The sequence below is a fragment of the Vespula vulgaris genome, chromosome 17, assembly GCF_905475345.1.
Source record: "Vespula vulgaris chromosome 17, iyVesVulg1.1, whole genome shotgun sequence".
In the NCBI taxonomy this organism is placed as follows: domain Eukaryota; kingdom Metazoa; phylum Arthropoda; class Insecta; order Hymenoptera; family Vespidae; genus Vespula; species Vespula vulgaris.
Window position 1 is genome coordinate 3911682 of NC_066602.1, and position 19122 is coordinate 3930803.

Sequence of the window (19122 nt, forward strand, 5' to 3'; positions counted from 1 at the left end):
CGTTTCATTAAAAAACAAAATATTATATAAGCTAATAATATTTTTCTAAAATAAATGTATACATTATCATATCGAAATAAAAGACAAAGTATGTACTAGGGAATTTTGACATATCACGAACAGTTGACCTTCTTTCTTATGCTTTAGTCGGTAGCCATAAAGTTCTGATTCGGTTTCGATTCCTTGTACTTCGGTTTCGCGATTATTGTATTGGAATCTGTTTCGAGAAAATCTACGTGGGGATATATTCGTAAGTACTAGTTATTATTTATCAATAATCTTATATAATTTGTGACGAAAGAAAATTTATGCGTATCGATTTTATGCAAAAATGTTTAGAAAATTGGTGGACTAACCATTATGACGACGCGGTGCATCGCGCGAATTGAATGAAATGCATCTTGTATCGAAAAATCGATAAATTAGGGCATTATGTTCATACAATATATATACATTTCTTATGTATGTTATTTATTTACGATATGATATTAATTATCTCAGGTATCACGTGACAAAATAAATAAATCTATGATGATGATACTAGAATGTCATGATACTAGAATGTACTATACTTTAGTATCAAGTTCATTCATGAAATTGTACAATATACTTTTTCTGTAGAGAGAACAATTTATTCTCTTTTATACCTTTTATGCTAATCGACATGTATATGTCCTTGATTGAGCAAAATACGACTTTGTCTAATAAAGTCATCATCACTAAATACCGACATTTTATTAAATACAAAAATATAGTTCTTACCTTCAAAAGGTGTGTATATGTATATATATACACACATGTATGACTTATAAATATGTATTGATGAATATTATGTAGTATATTACATAATTTGCAATTTAACTATATTTTCTAAGTTCATCATATCCAATGCGATTTCTTTGATACTACATCGATCTATCAATTCCTTTTTTTTTATATAATTGTAAATGATTTATATGTTTACAGTTAAACAATGAATCTATATATTTTTCTTCATATAGAAAATTTTGTAAGAATCTTGGAATTGTCTTTGGCATGTTTCTAGTGTCATATTTTCTTAACTTTATAAGGCAAATTACTGATCTTTTATGCCTTATAAGTTAAGCTTGACACTTTATTGCTTACTGTGAATTATTACGTATATTTATAATTGCATCATTTATTAATCTCTTTTAGGTTAAGAGATTATTGATGTTTATGGAAATTAGTATCAAAATATTACTTTATATTTCAATATGATATCTAATTGATATTAATATTACAATTACTAAAACAATTCTACATCTTTAATCAGACTTTTATAGCTTCTTTATCAGAATATATCTTTGTACCTCTTCCTCTGTATTATTTCTACAGAATGGAACGATATGCATTTTCATATCCGTTCTACTAAAAAAAAAACTATTTTAAACAAACAAACATTTTTCAATGTTCATCATTTGCTATTACATATATTATAACTTACAAGGTTATAATAATATTTTATATTCTTCAATTATTGGTTACTGTATAAGAATACTAATAGTGTAAAACTGAATATTTAATAAATATTGTTTATTATAATTCTTATAATATTAAAACTATTTATGATTATATTTATATTCATGTTACTATTATGTATATTTATGAATTTATTTTTATTTGTATACAAATAGATTTTATGTATTATTCCAATTATATTTCTAGAAATTACTATTAGAAAATGCAATATAATAAGATATTAATGGCTGAATACATGTATTTTTTTTAAATATATGTTATAATTGTTGTAACAATAATTATTTTCTCTGAATACGAAATAGCGTCCAAATGGACCTCAGCCATCGAAAAGAGATCGACATGCATTAAAAAATATAACAAGCAAGATATTTGCTAGAGTAATAGAGGATAAAAAATGCAAAATTGGAATCAATGGCAATTACCAACTGGTGCCATTACTACTTCAATGCCACAACCTCCGGTTGGTTATAATGCACCAGGAGCAGATCCGATGGCTATGATGCAAGCTTATATGCAATACTATAATCAACCAGTAAGTATAGATATATAGAAAAAAATGAAATATGGAAATGCATGATACACTTTGATCGTAAAATTTTGCTTGTACAAGCAATAACAAGTCCGCAATGTTATGCAGATTCTGTTTACATTTTTCAGGCACCTAGTGGATATACGGCTGAACAATGGGCTGCTGCTCAACAACAAAATTGGACACAATGGCAACAGTGGCAACAACAATATCAGCAATGGCAGGCGCAATACGGAGAAAAGGTATGTAGGATATAGATTCATATTTTCTATCAAACGCTATTTATTCAAAGAATTATTCGCTGCTACGTCATAGAATATTTCTCTTTCAGTACCAAGAGACTATGAAGCAGATGTCATCGCAAAATATGAATTTATCTGGCCATGCACCACCATTACCAACTATGCCACCACTTCCTAAAGAGGATTTTAAACCCCCTTTACCTCCGAATTCTGTTAATACATATCAATTCACAAATATCCCCCCACCACATCAAAACAATCTTCCACTATTTCCTGCTAAGCAACCTGTAAGTAGTGCAGCTTCACAATTAAATGTAAATTCTTCTCAAAATCCACCCCTGCCTCCGACTCAACCACCATTGCCTCTGGAGAGTGCTCAGAATAATGACAGTAATTCTGCTACAAAACGCAGTAGTAATGCTGTTAGTGAATCCTGTAGTGCCAAAAAGTTAAAACTTGAAGATGAAGAATTAACTGAGGCTGAAAAAACATTTGACGCTCAGTTTAAGCAGTGGGAAGAACAGTTTAACAAGTGGAAGCAGCAAAACGCAAATCATCCTGACAAGGTAAGTGATATATTGATTCTATATTGCGAATGTATAGTACATAGAATAACGTATCAATGAATCTTCAGAGCTACAGCCAAAGATAGGTATATCTATCTATTTATGAAGCTATTGTAATATAAACAGAAAGGAAAAAAGAAAAAAGATCAGTAAATATTAAAATTCTACTTTTTAGACGCATTATAAAATATACGAAGCAAAATGGACATCTTGGCGAGAGAAACTTATCGAACGTAGAGAACAGATGCGTAAGAAGCGCGAACAACAAAAACAAGTAGCTGTGAAAGCAGATCCTGAGAAAAATAAGAATCTACCTGGAGGAGACAAAATAATGAATATCTTATCAAGTACAGAAAACCAAGGATTAATAAACAATCTGTTAGGTATTGGAAAAACCCTTGGCTTAACAGGGAAACAAAATACAGGAACGCTTCCGCCACCACCTCCACCACCTCAGACCACAAGCAATATCTCATCTACGACAGTTACACCTGCAATAACTTCGCAGCAATCAACATCTCAGCCATTGAATTCGGACACGGTGTCGTCTTGGAATGCCCAACAAGCTGCACAGTGGGCAGCTCAATTTAATTCTGGAGTACAAAGTTATAGCAGTTTTCACGCTAACTCCGGATCGACTCAACCATCTTTTGGGACATCTCTAAATTCAACGCATCCTCCAAATTTCGCACTACCACCACCTAACGTGTCAAACGCTGGACCAAATTTTTTACAACCACCACCGGGTTTCAATAGCGACGGAAGACAATTACCGGATGCAAGCGTAAGACAAAATTTACAGGACAGATCATCATACGCTTCAAGTGGAAATAATTTGAATATGTTCGGTGCTAACGAAAGACCAAACTCGGACGTTAATCGTTTTGGATCAAACGATCCTATAAGTTTATCCGATTATTCGGGTAATTTCGATGCAAACGATAATTCCACCAATGATCGGATGAATAATAGAAAAGGACAATTAGGCACTGGTCAAGAATATTTTAGGCGAGAAGTATTAGATAAAAATTTGTCTGAACACGATCAATTTAGATCGGATGGCTCATTTAATTACGGTAATGCGAGATTCGGTAGAGGAGAAGAAAATTATAAATCGATAGATGGGACGGAAATTGATGGGAAACATTATAAAGCAGAAGATAGAAATTATATGGAACGTGGTAATAATCAATTTAATAAACAAAATAATTCTAATTCTGTTAGTAGTTTAAACAATGATCGTTTTAATATTGATCGTACTGGTCCTGGACCAGGTGATCGTTTTGTAGGAAGTGGGGATCGGTTTGGAGCTGGTAGTGATCGTTTTGGAAATTCGAATGATCGCTATAACGATCGATTTGGATCAGGAGACGATCGATTTATCGATCGATTTGGATCAAGAGACCGATTTGGATCAAATAATGCACGATTTGGACCCGGTAATGATCGATTTGGTTCTAGTAGTGATCGATTTGGATCACTTGATCGTTTTGGTACAAGTAACGATCGTTTCACTTCAAGAAATGAAAGATTTGCTCAAGGAAATGGATTGGAATGCGATAGATTCGGACCAGGCTTTGATCGTTTTGGTGTATCTAGTGATAACGTTGGCTCTGGGAACAATAGATTCGGAAGGAATGCTATGGATCATTATGAAGGGAACGAAGACAGCCCAAGAGATGGTAATAACTCTCGAAATTTTGACAGAAGTAATCAATTTGGACCTACTGATGAATTGGCACCGGAGTTAAAAAAGCTTATGGAGAAAAGAAGAGCTGCTATGGACGTATTCAAGCCTAGTTTTCACGATTCTGATAAAAGTGTTAATGTTGGATCTTTACGTGAGAGTTTTAAGAAAATCGCCGGTGATTCACCTTTTATATCAAAAAGTTCCACCGACTTTGGACAGAGGGATTATGTAGGATCAAGAGGAATAGCGGTTTCTAGTCCTCGATTTCCAGGAAATTTTGGATCCCAAAATAATCCTAGATCGTTTGGACCTCGTGCTCCCAATGAGTTTAAGCCGCACGGTGGTTTCGACTTTCGATTACGCGCTCATACTAACTTCAGTCCACGTGATAATTTCTTCGATTCTCATGATCCTGGTGGTCCATTTCTCAGAGAATCCAATACCAATTTCTCTAAGTTTGACAAGAATCATTCTATGTTTGGTTCTGTGGACGTCGATCAGCGAATTGAGCAACAATTTGACAGAGGAGATCCTAAATTACAACAAACTAAAGATACACAAAATGGTGGATCGTCGGACAGTATTGTACCTGCGAATACAGATAATATGCTTACAGAGAAAAGATCGGATATTCCTGTTCATAAAGATGAAGCGGATAATAATGCAGTAAAACCAGAAGAGATGTCGCAGACAGAAAAAATGGGGGAAGAGTCATCAAATAATATCGCGGATACGCAATCGAATACTCAAGAAGACAAAACTGTACGTTCGAACGTACCACCGTTAGAAAAACCACCTTGGATGGACGCGTCATTCCCCGATGTTAATTTATCTGAAAAGGATGTTAATAACGCGGAATGTAACAATAAGCCACCTTCAAATTTTGCTCCTTCTACGGATGAAAATAATGAAAAAACTGATGAAAGAATGCAAGCAGAATCGGATAAAAAATTAGAATCAAATGCATCGAATAATGAGCAAGTCAAAAAAACTGAAGTTTTACCTTTTATGGGAGAAAATGATCCAAAACCAGAAGACTTAAACATGGAACCTCCACCAGAATTACCTAATTTAGGACCGATAGCGGATGATTTGAATAACGATAATACGTTTGCTAATAATCAAAAAATTAAGGAGCCTTTTGGCGCAGAACGTAATTTTGTTGGAGAATTCGAACGTAGTACGAAATATTTCGATTCCAAAAACGCTTTTAGTCCTAGAGGTCCTAGTGATGGAAGATTTTTGCAGCAGTCTCATACACCTAATAATGGACAATTTTCTTCATTGGGACCAAACGATACACGATGCAGGTCTCGAACGTCGAGTGACGGACAATTCGGTTTTCGAGGGTCTAATAATAGAAATTACGGGCCATGGAGATCGAACGAAATGCCGTGTGATAACAGAGGATTTACTGACAGCCAATTTGGTCCTAGAGGATCTATTGATAGATTGTCTGGCATTACGAATATTAATGAAAGAAATTTCAATAATAGAAGATCTATGGATGGGTCATTCGATACTCCGTGCTCCAATGATGGATCTTTCACTTCTGGTTATAACGATGGACAATTTTCACATCACAATCAGCAAGATAGAATGCTTGGTCCTCGAGGTTTTGCAGAAAGGCATTTTGACATGCGTAATACGGGACCAAATAATAAACCGTATGGATCTCGTGGATCATTTGAAGATCATTTCGAATCTCAAGGTTTAAATAACGAAGCAGGTGCACGTAATTACAATGACAGATTATGTAGCAATAGATCACCATTCGCCAATAGAGCTTTTGGATCGGATGGAGCACTTGACAGTGCTAATAACGATATTTATCAAGACAAATTTAATGAAAATTATTTAGATAGGAAACTTGATACAGGTGTTACCGATACCGGAGGTAGTGTAGGATCAAAATTAAACTGCGAATTGGGTAAAGTCAATAAATCCGATGGTAAAACATTTTTCCAAAGCAATTTTAATGACACCGCTTCTAGATCCCAATATGGATCTGATTGCGCCGTTAATCTTCCTTCTCATGAATTCAAAAGTAATATTCATAGTCAAGTGTCTCCGTTTGATAAAAAAATTGCTGAAAAATCTTGTATAGAATCAAATGTTGGAGATTCTAGAATAGGCTATGGAGATATTTCTGGAGGATTAGATTATAAGTATACTAATACTGCTTTCATGAAAAGATCTATTGATAATCATCAATCTTATATGAGAGGTGTTCCCAATAAAGAATTTTGTATAGAAAGACAGTTTAATTATAACCATGGTGGTGCTACGAAAGATAAAAAATATGTCGAGCATGTACCTGTAAAAGTAATCGATTATGCTCACGCGCCTCGCACCGTGATGCAAGAACATTTAACTCCTGTTCAATGTTTCGATTACGGACACGGTAAACTAAAACCTGTTGTACCGGATCATGAATTGTTCCCGCAAAGAGACTTTAGAAATTGGGAGGAAAGCGAGCAGAACTTGAAGGAATATACAGAAAAAATGAAAAAATATGAGAATTCAATGGTAAAGCATGAACACAGGCGAAAAACAAACTTAAGTGAAACGAGAGAAAGCGATTGGACAGTAAATATTAGGAAATATGATAGAGAAAAAAGAAATGCAGAGGACAAGAAAGAAAGGGAATGTTCTCAAGAAGAAAGGGTTTATACTAATACTTCTGAAAAAGAAAGAGACGAATGTATCCAAAGTGATAAAATGAATGATAAAGGTAAATTAGATCATATAATACACGTTAGATTATATATGACACTATAATAAATTTTCTTTTAATTACTCTCAATTCGTTTTTGCAATCCATTTCTACAATACTTAATTTGTGCATTGAGTTAATGAAAGATTCAAAATAAAATACAGATTATTGTCAATCTATTGACAAAAAGCAATGGTAATGCAACAATAGAATGTTTGATAGTACATAATTTTTCATCTATATTTTTCTTGGCCACAGATAGAGGCCATGAGAGATGCGAACGAGTTCAAACAGATATAAACAAAGAGAATGACAGAGACAATGACAGGTAATATTAAGCGTGTCAGAATAATATGTGGAAATAATAAATTTGAAAGCTTATATCGTCATTACTAGTCCACATGCACTATTGTTATTACAAGATCATTGATATGATCGGATAGTTCTATATCTATCCCTGTGCACTTGCATATGAACTAGTAATATTGTACATTTATATTTTATGAATATGCGTGTGTCTTGAAGACATTTAACTTTCTTTAGATCAAAAGGACGTACTAACTGGCAAGAAAATTCGAACAAGAACACCATAGAGACAAAATCATCAAATACCAGGTATGTTGATTCAATATAAAAATTAAACAATTAAACAATTTATTTCAATCTCTAGGATATTAAACAATGGATACTTGAAAGATTTTTGATATTTGTAAATGTAAAAAATTACATACATATATACACAATTTACCTTTTACCTCATATAATTTTAAGAAGATCTAAACATTTTTATCGTACGTTATTACCTTTGCAAAACTTTTATTATTATATTCCATCCAACGAGTCGAGTTAGTAGAGTTAAGCAAACATCCGCGTGTTAAATACGTGGTGGATGCGAAAGACTGCAGTTATTGGCTGTTAAACGATAATCAATTATTGAATTCAGGAGCGAATTTACATGGGTCATTGTTAGGGCTTCCTTTTACCCCAAGTGCTAATTATACCCATTTCGAGAATTCCCTCTGATTGTGATTACGCTTCTGTCCCAATCACGTACGTTTGTTTATCTCTACTCGACTCATTAGACGGACTATAGAATTTTGTTATATTTATCATATTATTCAACTTGAAAATTTAAGTACGATATGAATATATATATATTATATATATTCCTTTACATTATTCAAATAAGCCATGGCAAATTAAAACATGGCAACTGTTTGCTACTTCGACAAAATTAATATTTGATAAGTTTATGTAAAAACTTAAACTAGAGAATGTGTATCTGTCCTTTTTTTTTAAATTTGGACTCTCCATCTGAACTTTTTATCACGGTGTGAGATAGTTTAAGAATATCTTTTTAAAGTTTTGGAAGATATCCATAATATATAGAGGTGCATAATTTTTATGCATACAAATCTTATATTTTATATTTTTATTTATGTTATGAAATGAAAATGCGCGTAAACTCGTTATGAATAACGATATGTTGCAATCATCTTGCAGCTCTTTTCGTGTGATATAACAATCACATTTTGATTTATTCTACAATGTTTTTTATTAAGCAATTTAAAACAAATATGCTCTATTATAGCTTGCTGAATTTGTAAGCTTACCAAACTGTACTATGTTTTGAAGCTCTAAAAATATTCTTATATTAACAAGGATATAATTTCTGTTAAACATTTATTATTTGCATAAAAAGTAATTGCACAGAAATAAATATGATATTTATCGCACTAATTTAGTTTTGATTGACTTGCATTCAAAATTTATTATTAACAACGTGTTTGATTCCAATGAAATAGTTAACAATATATTCTGAATGCAAATTATATATTTAATATTGCAACATACGATTATTACATACAATGCTGAAAATCAAAATTTCATTAATACAATCTGTTTGGTTTTCTTCCTTGTATGTTTTGATACTTAAGTTGCAATGATAATTTAAATCTAAATTATTCTGACAAGTTTCATATCTTTTCTTGTACGTTAACTTTACATGGAATTTGATTTTCCAATGAAAATGTTCTATTTATGTGGATTACACCACGATACTTTATCGCGTGGATCACACCACAAAAACTTAAATAATATTTTTTCGTGAAGATTAGACAATAAGATGTTAGAAATGTATATGAAAAATATGTTAAATTGTCCAAACATTTTGGATTCCATTAAGACATACACACTGAGATTTTCTTCTGATTTTCATACAAACTGATACTTAAGAGCGACATTTAATATTCAAACTATATGTGTATATATATATATATTTATCCAATGTTGGGTTTTAAACAAACGTTTATATTGCATTATACGTGTTATAGTTGCATTATCACTTTCTGTTATACATCTAAATCAAAACACAATGAACATATGGTATGATATATTTTAATGTCTACAAATTTTTTGTTACAGCTTTACAGACAAACAGCAAAATGTATCGGAATTACCACCGAAAACCTTGGAATTGGCGAAAACGGCAAATTGCACAATGGTGGATGATCTACTGTGTCCTCCAGGTCGTCAAAATAGACCATCTAAAATAGCAATTATTCTGAGAGGCCCACCTGGTAGTGGGAAGTCATTTGTAGCAAAACTAATTAAGGTACGTTTCAAGCAATTTTCATTTTTAGTCTTTTATGTCATCAATTACGAAAATGAATACGAATGAATACGAAAAATGATTTAATTACCATATTTTCGTACAGGACAAGGAAGTCGAACAAGGAGGCTCTGCTCCAAGAATATTGAGCCTTGACGATTATTTCCTCGTTGAAAAAGAAATAGAAACAAAAGATGATAATGGAAAGAAGGTGATAGTGAAGGTACTGTTCGACATAAATGACATTGTATGCAAATCTATATAACTTTTATTTTTATTTTTTAGGAAATGGTTTATGAATACGAAGAAGCAATGGAACCAAGTTACATAGCATCTCTTGTGAAAGCGTTTAAAAAAAATATTACAGATGGCTTTTTCAATTTTATTATATTAGATTGCATCAATGAAAAAATATCAGACTACGAAGATATGTGGAGTTTTGCGAAAAGTAAAGGATTTAAGGTATGTAAGATGAATAAAAGCAAACAAGTTCAAGCAAGCCAAATCATTCAGCTCAACTTTTTACATTTAATACATTTCTTTTTTTGTTTTGTTTAAATTTTATTTTCGATATCGTGATGCGTAGGTATATGTGTGTGAAATGGAAATGGATGTACAAATCTGTTTAAAGAGAAATATTCATAATCGATCAGAGGACGAGATTAATAGAATTGTGGACTATTTTGAACCTACACCCAGTTATCATCAAAAGCTAGATGTAAATTCGATGTTGCAAGAACAGGCAATCGAAGAAGTATGATCAAAATCTTTACTGTGAATATCGATTGAATTCATATGTTACCTTATGATCTTTATTACAGGTACAAATGGAAGATAGTCAAGAGACGGATAAGGTATTACAATCGAACGAAGAAAGTCAAGATAGTCAGGATGACGCTCCAGAAGTTATTGTAAATTTATAATGTTTTTCTCAACAATTTTATTGAAGATTTAGTTGAATGATTTTTACTATATATGCATTTAAATAAATGTGTTATATATAATTATATTACTTTTTAGGGTATTAGTAAATGGGAACGAATGGAAGCAGAAGATAAATTAGGTCAGTTAAAACTGATATCCTTTAATTTATATCTATTAGAGAATTGATTGAGTCGTGACTTAGAACGGTTTTAAATCGATATTATATAAACGTATTTTTGTTACAATTATATCATAGATCGCTTAGATGGTTTGGCAAAAAAGAAGAATGAAGGGAAACCACAAACAATGGAAGATTTTCTACAAGTTCCTGATTATTATAACATGGAAGATACCTCGGGAAAGAAGAGGGTACGCAAGAGAGATCATTCTTTCTATTGTAATTTATATTCAGCAAACTTTCTGCGAATATTTAAAATAATTATAATAATTAAGTTATAAACGATTGGTAGGACTGTTTAACGTTATAGGTGAGATGGGCAGATTTGGAGGAACGTAAGCAACAAGAAAAGATGCGAGCCGTAGGTTTTGTCGTTGGCCATACGAATTGGGATCGTATGATGGATCCTACAAAAGGTGGAAGTGCTCTAACACGTACCAAGTATATATGACGCTAAATCAATTTTAGAGTATTAAAGATAACGATGAAGTTTAAAAGAAAAAAAATTCCTTTGTTTAAAAATGAAGTGGTGTATTACTCATAGGTTTCTTTTTCCTGCGTTTTGTTTATACTTTTTATGGATTAATATTATTAATATTTAAAGAAAAGAACGTTTTAGTGTTAAATATTAATAAACTTGTTCAAATATTCAAATACTCTAAATCTTGCTTATCATTGTTTCAACAATCACTGTCCAAAAAACTGTGAATCTATATGATTGTTAAACAAGATACAGTAATATTATTGATAAGCAAGGTATTAATACAACCAAATTATTATCATCGTGTATATCTACAACAGTGCATTTTAATGAAATAATTAAAGATAGTAGATTTGTTTACAGAAATATATAATCATGAATATAAATGTTACTTCATATTCTGTAATCGCAATTTGATTATTCTATTCGTAAGATTAGAATAGAAAAAAAAACTATAAAGGAATTGATATTTTTATATTACTTTTCCTTGTGTTCCAAGATCTTTAGCAATTACATAATTCCTAATATTTTACCCTAATCCTAATACATGTTTATCCATCGATCACTCTATATCATCTGTTTTATATCATTGTATAATTAATCATTTCTGATTGTAATTTATAAACTGTAGATTATAATACCGTTATACTCTGGATATTTAACTGTATAGAAAATAAATTTTAACTATTGTATATAATATCTTTTTTCGTCTGCAATAATTCCAATATTACGATATTCTTCAATATCGATAACTAATTTATATATAGTTGAGATAACTATTACAACTGGCCAAAATTAGATTTTTATGAAAATAGGAATTATAACGATACTTGCGTATACGCAACATCTTAATTAACGTTTGAATATCGATTTCGATACGATATATATATATCGATATGTATATCGTACGGAAGTAACGACTCATTACGATACGATAAAAGAATACCTTCAATAATTTTATTTTAAATAATTATACATATATAAAGTAATATACCAATCGATCTAATTGAAGTAGGCTGCTGTCCATATAGTCTTCCGTATAGTTCACACACAAACAAAATGATTTATATACTGTTTAAAACAAATAATTATATTATATAACAACAATGATATTAATTTGCAACATTTTTTTCTAATCGTACATGATGTCAACAAATTTTTCTAATCTCCCTATCTTTTTTAATCTCGACGTCTTCGATATTTCTAAGTTCAGTCTATAGATGGCACCAGGGGTGCCAAGAAGATAGCTTTAAAATGCAGTTACCGACTGATTCGTCGCATACATATAAATGATTTTTATCTGCTTCATTTTCTTCTTGTATTTTACCATACGTTAGTGCCATCTGGAGAGTAATTTAGGAAGGAATTTCCGCGCAGGGACTATGACATCCCCCACCCCTAAACCCACAGCAGTCAGCAAAGCGCGGGCTACAGTTCAAGTTGCATTTTAGATGCGAACGAATGCACATCGTTTTCGGTTTACGGGGATGAACTACGTTTCGTGAATATCGAAGATACTTATCGAAAAGATTTCAACGGGTTGTGTCCATTGTAATCGTCCAGTTTTCGAGTCTAAGCTGGTGTTTTTAGGTGAGTTTTTCGTTTTCCTTTTCGTTCTTTTTTATTTCTATTTTTCTTTTTTTTTTTTTTTCTTGCGAATAAAATGTAAAAATCGTCACATATATTTCTACATTTTCTTTCGATCGACATACTTAAAACATTAATCTCATTGAAAATATTTCACAGAGAATTACTTTTAAAATAGAAAATAATCAGTTTTGCAAAAGATTTTCTGTGATTTTTTCGAAATGCGAATGTTTCGAATCATATGTGAAATTAACTGAATATACTTACAATTGATTTATATTCGTGTGTATATATATATATATATATATATATATATATATGCGTTTATATATGTGTGTGTATGTATGTATGTATGTATGTATGTATGATACATGAACTATTTGAAAAATATATTTTTTTTTTGTATATAACAAATCGATTTACAAATGCACATGCACGTGCATTTTTCGCAAGATGTCACGGGTGGATTTATTGCACCATTTTCGTTACGATTGATGAAACTAATAGTGACATACACGTTCGATTTATTCCTATAGTATCAAGAGTGCAGTGTTTATTAATACTCGAAATATCAAACTAGTTTTTATGGACACGTTACTATGGATTGCAAAGTGCTTTATATTTGTGTGCGTGTGTACGTGTATGTATATGCGTGCGTGCGTGTAAATTTGTTGATAAAAGTTTAAATATTTTTAAGTTTCATCAATTAAAAGCATGAAAAATCATATTTATGGGATTTTGAAAAAAAACAAAAATTATTTTTCACATAGATACTCGCGTATGTGTTCGTAAGGATTTAAGTAATAAAAACTGATATTTTTTTTCATTTCAATTATCCAAAATTTACGAGAAAAATGTTATTTTTATCGAATCTTGAAAAAAGTGCTTTATGCGTATATGCATGTGTACGTGGTAGTAAGGATTTAATAATAAAAATTAATAATCCTTTTTTTTCGCTTTGATTTACTATCTATAACGATTACGAAAAAGGAAAGATTTCCAAAATCATTTTTATCGAATTTGGGAAAAATGGAAAAGAAAAAACGCATATATTCGCGAATTTCCAAAAATGCATCTTCGTATTTAACGTTTACTGCATGACATTAATAAATATACACGCGCACACTACCTCTCTATGACATACATCGATACATTAATATCCTTACGTCACGTAAACGATCAGAGTATTGTCAAACGAGGTGTGCGTGAAACGTATCGTGCTAGTGGTCCGATGATAACTATCGTCCCCATTTTTATCGCAACTGGTCGCGTATTAAAAATCGTTGAATTTCGTGACGGGATACATTTTAAAGAGGTAGAGAGAGAGACAGAGACAGACAGAGACAGAGAGAGAGAGAGAGAAGGTGCGGAGCCAAACCGGATATATTATCCTACGTAGTAATATAAACTATACGAACGCACATAGCACGAAGAAGAGTATCCTCTTTCGTGATATTTCGTCCTTTTTTTCCTTCCATTTTTTCTTTTTTCGTATTTTTATATATCGCTCACGTATCTTTTTTTTGTCTCTCTCGTTCCGGTGTTTTATCTACGTGAAATTTCCCTTAGCTTTTACTAGTAATCTTTTTTTCTTTTTAATATATTTTTTCTTTCTTTTCTTTTTCCTTTTTCTTTTTTATTATTATTTTTTTTTTATTACATCTTTTTTCTTTTCTTTTTTTTTTTTTTTTTAATTACATATCCCTGTCACTTTTTCGTCGAGATAAAATTTCATCGAAATATTCTTCAATTCGCTCTACAGCAAATATATAATTAATATTTTAATATTTTATTAAAATAATTTCTCTCTCTTTCTCGATAGAAGTTTTTGTAATACTGCGCTAAGAACAAATTAAATTAAATTAAATTAAATTAAATTAAATTAAATAGAATAGTAACTAAGTACAAATAATAAACATTTATATATTATATGAGAGAATAATTTTCATATAGACAATATTTTCCAAGCCAACATCACTGCTTTTTATTTATAATGTATAATAAATAAAATGTATTATCATGTAATTATCTTTTTAATTTTATAAGTATTATATGAACGATTTTTATATATACAATTGTTGTTAAATAAATCTTTTTTATTTACATACATATGTAGATACGTATAATGTTATCCTCTCGTTAGATGTATGTGTATGCGTGTATATGTGTGTGTGTACATATATACAATATAGGTATGTGCGTGTATACAAGTTTTCCTATCAATTCTCTTCAAGCTAAAGGAATAATTTTGCAATTTCAAGGCAATCTCGTTTGCATATTCTACTCTGTTTAGATCGATGAGTATAATCAGGTATGTGGGTTATTTTAAACGATTACTTTATCCGTTGGATAATATTCGAAGCGTTTGATTTTTCTTTCTTTCTTTTTCTTTTTCTATCTGTATCTCTCTCTCTCTCTCTCTCTCTCTTTCTCTTCCTTTCTCTCTTTCTTTCTTTCTTTTTCTCTTCTTTTCTCTTTCTCTCTCTTTCTCTTTCTTTCTTTCTTTCCTTTTCTCTTTTTTTCTCTTTCTCTCCTTTTTTCTTTCTTTCTCTTTCTTTCCTTTTCTCTTCCTTTCTCTTTCTCTCCTTTTCTGTTTCTTTCTCTTTCTCTCCTTTTCTCTTTCTTTCTCTTTCTCTGTCTTTTTATCCGTTAGATTACTTCATGCGATCGTGCTGCATTCTGATTGGTTACGCTAATTACGAAGACTCGTCGTATTTCTCATATAACGATAAAAGAATTAAATGAAAAAAATGATTATTATTGTTAGTAATAATGAAAAGTATTTTTCTCTTCTTTTCTTTCCTTTTTTCTATTTCTCATAATATTAATGATGAAAATAGGAATAACGGTTAACTGATTTCAAGCGTTCTGATTGGTCACGTACGGATATACTTAATTGCTAATAAATATTTTGCTTTAATTTTGCTCCAAAGTGGCGCTGTTGTAGCAAACCGTTACGGCCGTTTATTATACAAAAATCATAACGTATTTTGTAACTCGATCGACAACATCGTGGTAACGTTTACGGGTCGTTTAGTAGTTTCGAGTGAGAAAAAACGGTTAAGAAGATTTCCTTCGTAATCTCCGGTGACGGTCAAGAATTTTCGTCGCGTTTTCATCGAAATACGTTTTAATACGTATTAATAAGAATATAAAATGTGCGTGCGTGTATGTGTGTGTGAAGAGTTCTTCGAATATTCGTGTTAAAATTGTGCATATTAAGTGTGTGTGTGTAGTGTGCGTGTAAATTAGTGAGAGTTCTTCGAATATTCGTGTTAAAATTGTGCATAATGAGTGCGCGTGTGCGTCTAAGTTAGTGAGTTCTTCAAATATTCGTGTAGAAAATTTTAATATTAGAAATCAATTAGATAGATCGTTACTTTCCAACGTTAAAAATCGTATTATATATATATATATTTTTTTTTTTACGGTATGAATTCGTATACGTATATAAATGTGAGTCATTAGAATACTCGTTTATAGAATTAATTAACCAATTCGTCACTTTTTCAACGTTACAAATTATTCATATTTTCTTTATTATTTTTTTGATAGAATAATTAAATTAAATAATTAAATAGATTATTGCGTGGTGTTAAATCGATATAATTATTCTATTAACGATATATCATTTGCTTTGATTAACGTATTCCACGTCGTTATAATTTTTTGATTACGTAAGAAAGAAATGATCGCCGGTAGGACGATTCGCGTATTCGCGTCGAAGCAAAGGTCGTTGTTAATACTCGGATCTGTTGGAACAAGTTACGTAACGATCACGTAGGAGTGCGAAAAAAAAAGAAAGAAAAAAAAGAAAATAAAATAAAATGGAGGAAAAGTTTTCTCGCGCAAGAAATCCTTAACAGTGTTGTTCGCTCGATTTACGTTCGATTTTGGTCAAGAGCCAAGTGATGTTTCTAGTGAAGTGTTACTTGCTTTCAAAGTTTCGACAGGAAAGAAGAAAATCAACGGAACTTCCGATGGATGATGATCTTTCGTTCGAAATGTATCGATCAATAAAAAACGATTTATCTGAAACAAATGGACGTCCCTACTTATCGGCAAGTAACATTTTCATCAATAAGAATTTATGTTTATTTATTTCTCCTTCCTTCGTTCTTTAAGAATTATTTATTTATTTATTTATTTATTTTTTTTTTCTTTATGGTAATTCTTTGTGTATATCGTATGGACTACTTTTCTCAGGCGTGTGTTCCAAGTGCTTTCTTAGGTTCATTGCGTGCCACGTTCGCATCGGTGGCGTAGTAATACATTATTCGCAAAAGGTATAATTACCAATATACTAGATTTAGTATTCTATCGATGTGTCCATGTGTATGAGTTAACTGGAAAAGTGTTCGAAGATGTTAGACGGAAATTATGAATTTTTATTCTTTTATAATGATCGAAAGTGATCGTAAGATGAAATGCATATTTCTCTCTTTTTTTTTTTTTTATATATTATTAATCGTCTGAATATTTTATTGGGGTGTTGTTTCATAAATAATATATAATATTATCGAGTATAATATATTTAATATAAATATAATATATTCGAAGAATTTTTGAATCACGTTATTTTGGAAATTACGTATTTGAAATATTTTTCTTTCCTTATGTTTTTTTTTATACAAATTATTTTTAATATTTTCGTTATCTTATTCATATATTTGTTTATTTATTTTTATACGTATATACGTCTAATACGTTAGAAGTGGAAAAGAAGTCTTTGAAATAAGGTGTGCATCATAGATCGTCGGAACGTAACAAAATATACGTATACACACATATATATATAGATATAGTCAGAAGGTAGCTAGCTTTCAACTTTATCTAGTCTGCATACACGTACCGAAATTATTCTACCGACGAAAAGTTTGCCGGAAGTTTCTCTCAGTCAGTCGTCGGAGCTCGGTGTACTGTAACTTATGTTTCTCCCTAAGAGAAAGAGTAACAAGGTGTATGAGAGAGAGAGAGAGAGAGAGAGAGAGAGAGAGAGAGAGAGAGAGAGAGTGAATAAGAATTTCAGAGACAATGATATACAATGTCAAAGGTACATATATATATATATATATATATATATATATATATGTACGATGTACATATATATGTATGTACGTTGTGTACGATGCCTGTTGTTCTTTACATTTCTTTATTTTTCATCAATGAAATAAATTACACTTAAAAATTTATATCGATAAAAATATAATTTTGAATTCGAAAAGATGCTTAAAATTAGAAAGATAATATTATTTTCATTTTATCCGTCTTTTATTTGCTTCGTATATGTATGATATACATATGTGTACGTACTGCGTTCGATCATAATTCTATCTTTTATACGTAGTTGTCTGGAATGTTTTCCAAGAAAGGAAGAGAGAAGAAAGAAGGAAAAAGAGAGAAAAGAGAGACAGAGAGGAGTGACTGAGACTTATTGCGTCTCAATAATTCTGTAAAATGTTTTCCAAGGGAGAGAAAAAGAGAGAGAGAGAGAGAGAGAGAGAGAGAGAGAGAGAGAGAGAAAGAGAAAAAGAAAGAGAGATTATTGCGGCTCAATAATGCTATGAAACGTTTTCCAAGGACAAAAGAGAGCAAGAAAGAAAGAAAGAGTGTGTGTGTATGGGTGTGTGTGTCACGATGTCCTTTCTCATCCTTGAAAGCTGATAACTAGTGTGTTTTTCCGAAAAGTTCTTCAGCCTTCGTTGGCTCAAATTTCTTTTGTCTTTTTTTGTTATTATTATTATTCTTTTTTTTTTTTTTTAATACGTTGTTCGTCAGCAACCGACTAGTTCGAACTCGCACGGCAAGACAGTCGATATTGGGACGCGAAGAGACGAACATCTTGGTACGTGTTGGAGTTAATCTTCTGCAACTACATTTTTTCTTCTTTCTACACAGTAAGGTATACAATATTAAGGTTACGATATTATTTATACTAATACGATTACATCATACATCATACGTCATACATCATACATCATACTGCGCATAACGTTTTAAGAATATGGAATATTGGAATAAATTTTTCAAGGATTAATTAAAAAATTGTAGATATTAATTAGGTTATAGTACAATAGGATAGATAGTTCTAAGTGTAA

At 31.2% G+C, this 19122-nt stretch overlaps 2 protein-coding genes across 7 annotated transcripts in view; both read left to right on the forward strand.

Annotated features, from left to right (window-relative positions):
* Positions 1–99: 99 nt before the first annotated feature.
* Positions 100–12103, forward strand: LOC127069953 (uncharacterized). 5 transcript variants are annotated; one of them, XM_051007693.1, is made up of 16 exons: positions 100–250; positions 1803–2032; positions 2158–2271; positions 2361–2837; positions 3013–4018; positions 4127–7261; positions 7502–7571; positions 7787–7858; positions 9668–9857; positions 9961–10077; positions 10140–10316; positions 10441–10608; positions 10676–10765; positions 10875–10917; positions 11035–11147; positions 11267–12102. In XM_051007693.1, exons 2-16 carry the CDS (start codon positions 1895–1897, stop codon positions 11405–11407), a joined length of 6051 nt encoding a protein of 2016 aa, XP_050863650.1. In that variant the 5' UTR covers positions 100–250; positions 1803–1894; the 3' UTR covers positions 11408–12102. The 5 variants fall into 5 exon arrangements, with proteins under 5 accessions (XP_050863650.1, XP_050863649.1, XP_050863648.1 ...); XM_051007692.1 differs by having other exon boundaries at positions 4112–7261; positions 11267–12101; XM_051007691.1 differs by having other exon boundaries at positions 3013–7261; positions 9961–10065; positions 11267–12103.
* A 765-nt stretch (positions 12104–12868) lies between these two features.
* LOC127069959 (connectin-like) overlaps positions 12869–19122 on the forward strand; it is a 224806-nt gene continuing 218552 nt past the window's right edge. The window contains exon 1 of one of the 2 annotated variants that reach the window (XM_051007705.1): positions 12869–13027. The gene's annotated coding sequence lies outside the window, so the exon portion shown is untranslated. The remainder of the gene's footprint in view (positions 13028–19122) is intronic. The other variant, XM_051007707.1, reaches the window with a different exon arrangement.